At 31.3% G+C, this 10480-nt stretch overlaps 1 protein-coding gene across 11 annotated transcripts in view; it reads left to right on the forward strand.

Moving 5' to 3' along the window:
* LOC106878725 (potassium channel subfamily T member 2) overlaps nucleotides 1-10480 on the forward strand; it is a 747999-nt gene that overhangs the window by 706765 nt on the left and 30754 nt on the right. For 8 of the 11 annotated variants that reach the window (XM_052970033.1, XM_052970046.1, XM_052970049.1 and 5 more), the window contains 3 exons: nucleotides 848-980; nucleotides 2957-3041; nucleotides 4289-4523. In XM_052970033.1, coding sequence (XP_052825993.1) covers nucleotides 848-980; nucleotides 2957-3041; nucleotides 4289-4523 — 453 coding nt within the window. The remainder of the gene's footprint in view (nucleotides 1-847; nucleotides 981-2956; nucleotides 3042-4288; nucleotides 4524-10480) is intronic. The other 3 variants (XM_014928032.2, XM_014928036.2, XM_052970060.1) reach the window with 2 other exon arrangements.

Raw genomic sequence — 10480 nt, forward strand, 5'->3', positions numbered from 1 at the left:
ATATATATATATATATATATATATATATACATATATACTTCGCCAAGTAAATTATATAACCAAAATGAAACAAACCCATCTTTAGTTAAACAATACAAATCAAAACGTTATGATGCTTTTTTTATAATGAATATTCCTAAATATTTTTTATATATTCTTCCCAATGTATATGAATATTTTCTTTAATATATTTATTTCAATACCTGAAAAATATAATGTTTAAAGTTTCTCTGGATTAATTGATTTTGCATTTAATCAATTTGCTTGTATCATTCTTCTCTAGTAACATTTAATTTCAGATATGACAAACTTAAATCATTGAGTTACGATATCATAATAACATCTAGCTACATTAATATCTAGAGCCTCATTTTAAAGAAACTCTGTTTCAATATTTACAGCACTTTTTCAGTTTTTCCATTAATATTTATCTTAACTACAAATTGATCTGTTTTATTATTTTGGGGGTTTTGTTTATATATATATGTAATATCAATGTGTGTGTGTGTGTGTATCTATGTACATCAATATATTTGTGCATTCAATTATTCTTTTAACTGATACAAATATATATTTTTTCCTGTTGTATGTATTCAATTTCATATCTATTCTTTTATACCAGTATGAAATGAGGCATGTTATTAAAGTGACACTAACAAATATTAGGCTCAAAACCTACTAGAAAATATTTTTGCTAATTCATTCAAATATTAAATTTTACAGAACTGCCCTTTGTCTTGTCACCATGGTAACTGAAAAGAAAGATGTTTTTAAAAATATCTTCTGGGGTTTTGTTGATATAAAAAAAAACTATTCTAAATTCATATTTAACTTTTTTTATTTTCAGGTTTCTTTAAGTATGAATCATGAAAATGAAGAGCAATCTACCTACCATACAAATACAACTCCTGAACGTCAAGAGATTGCACAGATGGTTAGATGCCGGATGGCTCATCTTAATCTTCCATTAAAAGATTATAGTAAGTATTTTGTGATCTTGACAAGATTTTACAAGTAATATATTCTTTTTATTCCTATCTTTTTCTTTTTTAAACGAAATTCAAAAATTCAATTTTACACATTGTATCTTTGGAAATATTGATATTTTCAAAATATTTTTATTGAAATATGTAGCAAAATGGATATATTTTCTTGGTTTAAAAACTGATCGCTGTTTCTGCTTTATACTTTGCAAATCATATTCAAAATGTATAAGAAAATATTACTTGGAACTTAGCAATGTTTTTTTTTTCATGAAAATAACACTGAAAAATTATTACTTTTGATTATTTTTAATGAATGAATCTTGCTAGAAAATAAATTATGAAATTCTGTTTCTGATTAATAATCCTGGTTATTAATCAGAAACAGAATTTCATAATTCATGGTTACTAATCTAATGTTAAAGAGATTTCAACATTTTTTACATTGTAGCTTTTTTATTTCATTTCTCTCTTCAGTCATTCTGTTGATTGTATCATCAGTTTAAAATAGTATACATTATCTATGTCATAAGAATTTGGAAATTTCAAGAGAACATAAAAAATTCATTTATAATTGTTGAACTCAGAAGTAGATAAAGCTATAAAGAAAAGTATGTAAGCACTAGGTTAAAAAAAAACCCTTTGGATAGAAAAAAAAGTATATATTATTTAATTGAGTAAAGAAGACCTTTGTTTATTGATTAGATTATTGTTTGTTTTATAGCAATATGAACTGAAGTAAGAATGGCAAGCTCACAGAAACATTAGCATGCAGGACAAAATGCTTAGTAGTATTTTGTCTGTCTCTATGTTCTGAGTTCAAATTCTGCCAGGGTTGACTTCACCTTTCATTCTTTCGGAGTAGATAAAATAAGTACCAGTTAAACATTGGGGTCAATATAACCAACTAGCCTACTACCCCAAAATTGCTGGCCTTGTACCAAAATGTGAAACCAGTATGAACTGAGGTAATGATAATAAAGTGGAACTTTCACTGTTCCTGTTGAAAATATAGACAGGTGAGAGGAAGTTCCACAGCACTTCAGTTCTGGGGAAAAGATTCTGGTACTGTACTTAGCACACTATTTACAAAATAGGATACAGTTGAGATGACAAGAGTGGTAGACATATAATTTTGAGTTTGGATGAGAGTTTTTCACAGCTTGATAGTTCAGATGAAGTAACATTCCTTTAGTAGGGCAGAAGCTACATCTTTGCCATGAGTGAAGATTTACTTATCAATTAAATTACCTCTTTTTGGATAACATATTGTGGTGTATGCATGCATGTTTGTAGCATCAACATTGGTCTATTTATATAAGTGCCTTACTTGCACCTTGTAGAAAAACTGTTCAGAACAAAAACATTTTCTTTCCTTGAAGAGAAAATCGATCTTCATTGTACATCTTTTATTATGTTAGGAAAGCTATGAAAAGATTTCAAAATCTGTGAGAGTTAACATTTATCAAGTGCAGGAAAATTTTATCTATGTGTTTATGAAGAATATAGCATTGTTAGTAAGTTTCCTTCATAAGTACTTCAATTATTTTGATGCTTCTGAGACATGTTCGTTTTTTGTAGAAATAAATGTTAGACTTTCTAAAAAAAATAGGATCGATCACAGTAAATAGGAAAATAATCCTCTCAAGAAAATAACAAAAACAATGGAGAAAGAGAGTACCAGACTTTACATGACAAAGTGTCTGGCCAGTGTAAGGAAGTATGTCTTTAGAAGAGATAGGTAATGGAGGAAGTAATCACTGTCATCTGCAAAGAGATACATTTCATGTAAAGGGATTGTGCAAACAAATACAAATTTTATGGTAATTTTTTTAACATTTCTTTTTATCTATTCCTTATTAATCATTTTATTCTTTTCAGTAGAAATTGGTTTTCAAAGAAATTGACTGTCTTTTTTTTTTTTTTTTTTCCTTGTATTCTAAAACAAATGAATTTATATTATACCATTGTAGATGATTGTGGTGAAAAGAAAAATTGCTTATCATATGTTATCACTAACCCCAGTTATGACACAAAATTAGTTCTTGATGATATCATGTAAGTATATTTAGATAATATTTTTTTTTTCCATTTTCTGATCTCACTATAATATATTTGATGAGAGATTTAGCTTAGCACAGCTTCTGACCAACTTAGATATTTGCTATTAAACAGAAAACAGACAGCCAACGTGATAAATAAAAGTCTTCAGTAATTCTGCAACATTGGCACTTTCTGTTAAATCAGAAATTATGCAACTTCAATATTCAGTGTGAGCTTGTTTTTGGTAATCAATAACTCAGAAATTGTTCCAAAGATATAGCTGTCATTTTTATGAATTTGTGATATCTTCAGTGAGCTTCTACAGATGTCTGGCTTGTTAGAGGACTACAGAAAGACTAATTAAGAGTTCAAACCATACTGGAAATATTGCGTTAGCTCCATAATGCAAAATAAATTATTCCTCTGCTACAGAATTGGGTGTTGTTGGGGAATTATTGTTGTTCTTATTGTTTATCCCCAAATCAGCTCTGATCAGGTAGACCTACAGCTATGATCATCCTACTTCTCGTTTCTTTTTTTTTCCATCATGAAACAGGTATCTTGTACTACAATATCCAAAATCTCTTTCTTTTTTAAGCCACTAGGGTGTAATTTAAATGAAATTTGGCTGCTATTTGTAACTGGCTGTGCAACCATATAGAAGCTCTCTTGTTTGGTCTTTAGTATGGGCAAGATCAGTCCCAAACGCAAGTAGTGTTTCTATTTTCAGTCATCTTGACTGCACCCATCCATCTCCAAACTATACTCACAGGACAAGTTGAATTCAGTACACTACAACTTAACATAACACTGTTTAGAGGAGAGATTTTTTTCCCCTAGTCCCCTAGATGTATTATGTATTTTAAAAGTTAATTGGTTGAACTCAATACAGCACTGGTGACAACATATTAACCATTGAACACATAACTGGTTGTCTTTTAAACTTCAAAAGGTGAAAAGCAAAGTCATTTCTATAAAACATTATTCTCACAGAATGTGCATGCAAATCATAAAAGCTAATTTTTCAAACAAATTTTCTATTTTTTTAATTTTTATGCTATTGAATATTAATTAAATGATCAAGATGGTTTTCTTAATTACAAAAATATGTGGTATAAAATTCATGTATTAAATCTTTATCTGATTATGAAAAAGAAATAGCAATTTTATGTCAAAGTCTATAAATAACTATTGTTAAAAACTTATATAATTTTGTTTTGAAATATTTTTAATTGATGTATGTTTTTTTTTTTCTTTTTTAGATATCTTATTCGACCGAGTTCATTGTCCCCTCACCCCTCGCCACTGGTAGATGAACGCAAACTGTTGAAGAAAAATCAAATAGTAAAAGATTCTAAGCTACACAGCCTCAGTGAAAGAGGTGAGCCAACAGGGGCAGACAACTCAGATACCGATGAGAATTCAGACAACAAACTAGGGCCTTTCCCTCATTTCAGGAGAACAAGGATTTCAACCATACTGGAAGACAACAGTAGGGTAAATTCTCTAGAAAAACCATTTGAAACTTTCCTGTATTGTATGTTGACTGAATCCAAGTATAATACAGTGATGGCAGTTTTTCTAGCTACACAATTAGCAATATTATAAAGTCTGTTACATTTTCTTATAAAGATTACCAGAAGTAAATATTACTGAAGTCCTTTCTAGCTAGTAGTGATTAAGAAATATTTTTAAAATAATATATTGAGGGACTTGCATGAGTATACTTAAGTATATATAAGTTGCATATGCTTCTGAAAGATTTCAAGTTAAATCAATGAAATAACATTAAAGCTGAAATACCAAGTAGTCTTAGCACTATTACACTGGTAGAGCAGCAAGGATAGATGAAATCTATTGACCTTTACTGTAATAGAATGGTACCCCCAATCAAAACAGGGTGCAACTGATAGTATGGTATTAGACTGTGCACATGCTGTACAATATGTAAATAGTATGTGATTTCTATAGAACTTGCACATCTTAGCCTACACAGAAGTTGATAAATCACCTCTAACTTTCAAAATAACAAGATGTATATGTGTATGTATGTTTGAAATTTATGTATCTATATGTTTTTGTATATGTGTGTATATATAGATATATGCGTGTGTGTGTGTGTATGTACATATATACATATGTATGTATGTGTGTACATACACATGTATGCATATATATTCATTGTTATCTTTTTGACATCTACTTTTCCACACTTGCATGCACCAGACATAGTTTATTGAGACAGACTCTTTACAGCTGGTTAACATTTCTACCACCTACCCTCACCTGTTTCCAAGCAAGGTAAACTTTCCCCATGGCCAGACATATTTTCACAGAAAACTTGTATGAAAGTGGCACTTGTATGAAAGTGGCACTCATTTACAACTGTCATGCTATGTCAAAACAAGGAAACACAAAAACACACTCACACCCACACACATGTATATGCTTGTATGTGAGTGTGTGTATATCTTGCTTTAGGGGAGATATGTGACTACCTTGCATCATAAATGAGTGAATGGGCTGGAAAGAAGACAATAATCGTAGTGATTGTATCAGACCACATTCTCAAGATACAAGATGTGTATAAGGGAGAATACAGACAAAGCATTGGGAAGGGTGAGTAGATAAGTTCATTAGAGTGTGCGGAGAGTGTGACAGATAGTTAGAGATGAGTGTAGAGAGGGATGCAGGGAACGTGACACAGGTGAAGGTGTGGTCAGTGGTGAATATTAGTGTTATGGAGAAGGTGAAAGAATGGAAATGGCTCAGGAAGAAGGAGGTAATAAGTGACAATACAGAAAGGAATGAAAGCAGCTATATAAGAAACCTGTTGATAAATCAGAAAATATGGAGGCAATATGGAGGGTGGGAGAGCAGAATCTTTTTCAAATCAAACTCTGCTGCCTTGAATAAAGAAAGAAATAACACATTGAATTCTATGCCTGGAAAAGAGAAAATTGTCAAGATTAGAATGTATTTGATCATAAGTCCACATGTTCAGTACTGACCTTGAGCTAAACAACAACCTCATGAGTCTCTGTTTCATCACACAGCCTGAGACTGTAGATCACATTCTCTATCAAAACATATTTCTGTATAAATTTATTGAATTTGGATATAATATTGATTTTAATATAAATATCTTTATACATATAGTAATTTAATAGTTAAACAGATAAGCACTTTTTAACTATTGGATGGTAAAATGAAACTGAGTTTAAAATATGGATTATTGATAATATCTTTATAAGTTAAACTCTTACTACAGTTATTGTAGTGTGACATTGAGCAAGAGATATGATTCTGCTTGCTCCAGTTGCCCTGGCTGATAAAACACAGGTTCAAATCAATTCAGAAGGGCATCTAGCTTTAGAAGCAATTTACTTCAGCACAAAATAAATCAGCCTGCCCACATTAGCATAGAAAAACTGATGTAAAACAAAGGAAATAAATAAAATAATAGTAAACAAGGCTACACACACATCAGCAAGTATCATTACCATAAAAAAATGGATGTAAAACAAAAGAAATAAAACCTATAAGCTACACTCACACACAGACACACACACACACATGCATGCATGCAAAGTTGTATTACAAAACAACTCACTATAGAATATCAAAAAAATATGTAGAAAACTCTAAAAATATAATTTAGCAGATAAATATAGGATGAATTAAAAGTTTTCATATACGTTAAAGAAGTTTTAGTATTATACATTTACAAAAATAATATTAATTGAAGGAACATCAAAACCTGTAACTCATCAATAAGATTTTAATTACAACTGTAGGTTTTTAGATTATCAATTTCATCTTTGATATTTATTTTTCTGACATTCTCTTTCATTTGTCTTTCACTTGTTTCAGTCATTGGACTGAAGCCATATTGGGTTTAGTTGAACAAATTATCCCCAGTTACTCATTTGTTTAAGTCTGGTACTTATTCTACCAGTCTCTTTTACTGAATTTTCATGTTACTGGTCATCAATCAGTGTTGAGAAACAAACACAAAGACAAGCAAACATATGTATATCATTATTTTTATTATTTAAAACAATTTGATTCAGCCCCATGCGACTTAAAGTTTCATAAGCTTCTTACAGAAACCTAGCTCATTGGGCTATTGTTCTCTCACCTGTGTGTTTATATATATATATATATATATATATATATATACAGGGTGTTCCAGAAGTCTTGAGCACATTTTGACATTGACTATCTTGAAAATTATTAAGGACATAAAAACGCATCTGATATATTCTGAAAGCTTGCAATTTCAAGTTTTTTTATGGAATGTTCAAAGATGTTCAATGTGAGTACTGTAGGTCATATGGCACACATCAAGCCAATAGTCCAATTCTTGCCAAACGCGTTCCAGCATTGCATTGTCGATGGTTGCAACAGCTTCCATTATTCAGGCCTTCAGTTCATCCACGTCTTTTGGAAGGGGAGGCATATAGACCAGTCCTTTCACAAACCCCCACAAAAACAAATCGCCAGGTGTGAGATCTGGAGACCTGGGAGGCCAGGGCAAGAGAACACGATCATCTCGCCCAAACTGTCCAATCCATCTATCTGGCAGTGTTGTGTTCAGATATTGTCTAACCCTGAGGCTCCAGTCTGGTAGCACCACATCCTGTTGGAAAATGAAGTCATCAGACTCTTCCTCACTCAACTTATCCATTAACCAGTTTTCCAGCATGTCGAGATATATGTCACCATTGACTGTTGCTCCTTCAAAGAAGAATGGTCCATAGACAGCTTTCTTGGACATAGCCCAAAACACGTTCATCTTCAGGAAATCTCACTGATACCCAAGAAGTTCATGTGGGTTTTCAGTACCCTATATGCGAGTGTTATGCTTGTTAACTTTGCTATTTACATGGAAGGTTGCCTCATTGCTAAAAACAAGCCAGTCATCAAATCCTTCATCTTCCAACTTCTCTTGCATTGCAATGCAAAAGTCACAATGAGCTGGTTTATCAGTGTTCTGCAACTGTTGGACCAACTGTAGCTTGTAAGGTGTCATCTGCAGTCGTCTTTTTAAGATACACCAAACAGTTGTAGGAAGCTGAAGTTTCCTACTGGCTCTTCTGATCGATTTATGGGGGCTCTGCTCAAAGGCAGTTCGAACTCACTCAACCGTATCATCTGAAGTTGAGGGGACGTCCCATTCTCTTAGCTGGGCACAAACACCCATCCTTCATGAATTTACCATGCCATCTCAATATGGCCTTCCTTTCTGGTGCCTCTTTTCGGAATTTTGTGTGAAATGTATGTTGAGCAAGTGTCCATGATTCAGTTTTTGCAAATTCAAGGACGCAAAACGCCTTTTCTGGTTGAGTGAATGCCATTACTGGATCTGAAAAAGTATGAAAAAATCATTAGCATTACAAAAAAACTTTATGAATTTAGCTTTAAAATGGTACCAGTTTCATCTGACTACCAATCATAGTCCAGCAGATATGAGGACTTGAAATGTGCCCAAGACTTCTGGAACACCCTGTATATATATAGCAAGTTTCTTTCTACCAAATTCACTCATAAGGTTTTGGCTTTTGGTCAGCTTGGGGTTGTAGTAGAAGATACTTTTCCAAGGTGCAACACAGTGGGACTGAACCTGAAACCATATGGTTGAGAAGCAAACTGCTTACCACACAGCCACACCTGTGCCTGTATATAGATTGATTTAATCTCTGATCCTCATCAAGTTCTTTATATTTATTTAGACATATATCTCAGTGTTGCTGCTGAACTCAGAACTGTTCAAACCCTTTTAATTCTGTAGAAATGAAGGAAATATTGATGCAATTTCAGGATATTTCAGTCTAATCCAGTAATAGCATTCATATATGTTGCAGTTATAACCAGACTTACTACTTGTACTATCACTAATGTTTTCATTTAAACCATTGTTCTATTTAGCTTTCATGTGAGAAACGTCATTCATATAAGTATATTTAAATTTAACAATTTGTATATACATAAAATTAAGACTAAATAAGTGGGGAAAATTATATAGATTAATTCAGTGTATAGATTACTTCATGAAATTCAACTATATGTTGAATTTCATATTTAATAATTGTATTTGAAAAATAAAATATTTTATTTACTTTAATTCAACATACTACAGGAATTAGAACTAAAAGAATTTCATTGAAATTGGGGAAAGGGTTTTGTCTTAACAATTCAGCTTTGTTTGTAATACACTATCATTTAAAATTAAGTGATAGTTGAAATTAAATTGACATTGTAGAGAATGGCAAACCTACACATAAGCACACACACACACACACACACATATAATGTTAATAAGATATGATAGGATTTGAAGTTAATAATTTCATGAACCACAAAGGTCTCTTGGGGTAGTGTTTATGTTTCAAGATGAGAGCATTATTTCCTGCTGTATAGATCATTGTCTATAGCAAGTATTTTTTCAAAGCTTTGGTATCTGTTCCCCCATATCAAGCTGAAAGAAGACATATAGAGTAAAATATTCTACCTAATTTCACAATAAAAATATCTATAGTAGATTTGAACTTATGCTTCAGGAGATAGCTGTCTAATATCTTATTATCCATGTAAATTCACTTCTGCATGACTGAAAAATAAAAGATTTCAAATGTGTGCAGACAATAATAGTTACACATCAGTATATGTTATAATATATATACGGATAAATAAATATTGATAAATATATACAAATATTTATGTCTGTACATACGCACAACTTATACAAACATCTATGGGTGTATACAAATGTTTGTTTTTAGGTCAAACTAAAAATAAAAACAATTTAACATTAAGAATAATTACTCAATATTGTTAAGTGGAGCACATGTTTTATTAAATTTTTATAAGAATTCGGGTGACTGTGACTTCAAATTTTTGGCTGGCTCACCTTCATATTTGGTACCTACATCATAATTTAATGATAATAGGCAGAAACTGGGACACAGTAATTTCCAGTAGAGTTTCATCATAGCTGGCAAAGCAATAGACAACCCTATATATATTATAATCTGATTATAATCATAGTGTGCCTTTTGTTATCATAAAAGAAAAATATTTAGCTTCAAAAGAGATAACTGTGAAGAATTAGATTTGTACAATATTTTCCACTTTTAACATTCATTATCAATTATATAATAAGCTACACCTCTAGAATATACTTCCTGGTGGAAGTTAAACTGTCTTGAGTATTTTCTGTCATGCTCATTTTCGTATTTTGTGAATAGTTTTGACAAATATTATGTTGTTTTATTCATTATGTCATTGAGATTTTTATATGGTTTATTGATTTGATGTTCTTTGTATTTCTTATTTATTTAGTTTCATAGTTTTGAATTATTTTTATGTTTAATAGATTATATGATATTGTTGAATCTTCTCAGAACAATTTTGATCATTTATAACAAAATGCCATTATTTATATATATATA

Source organism: Octopus bimaculoides, chromosome 1 (assembly GCF_001194135.2).
Source record: "Octopus bimaculoides isolate UCB-OBI-ISO-001 chromosome 1, ASM119413v2, whole genome shotgun sequence".
Lineage (NCBI taxonomy): Eukaryota > Metazoa > Mollusca > Cephalopoda > Octopoda > Octopodidae > Octopus > Octopus bimaculoides.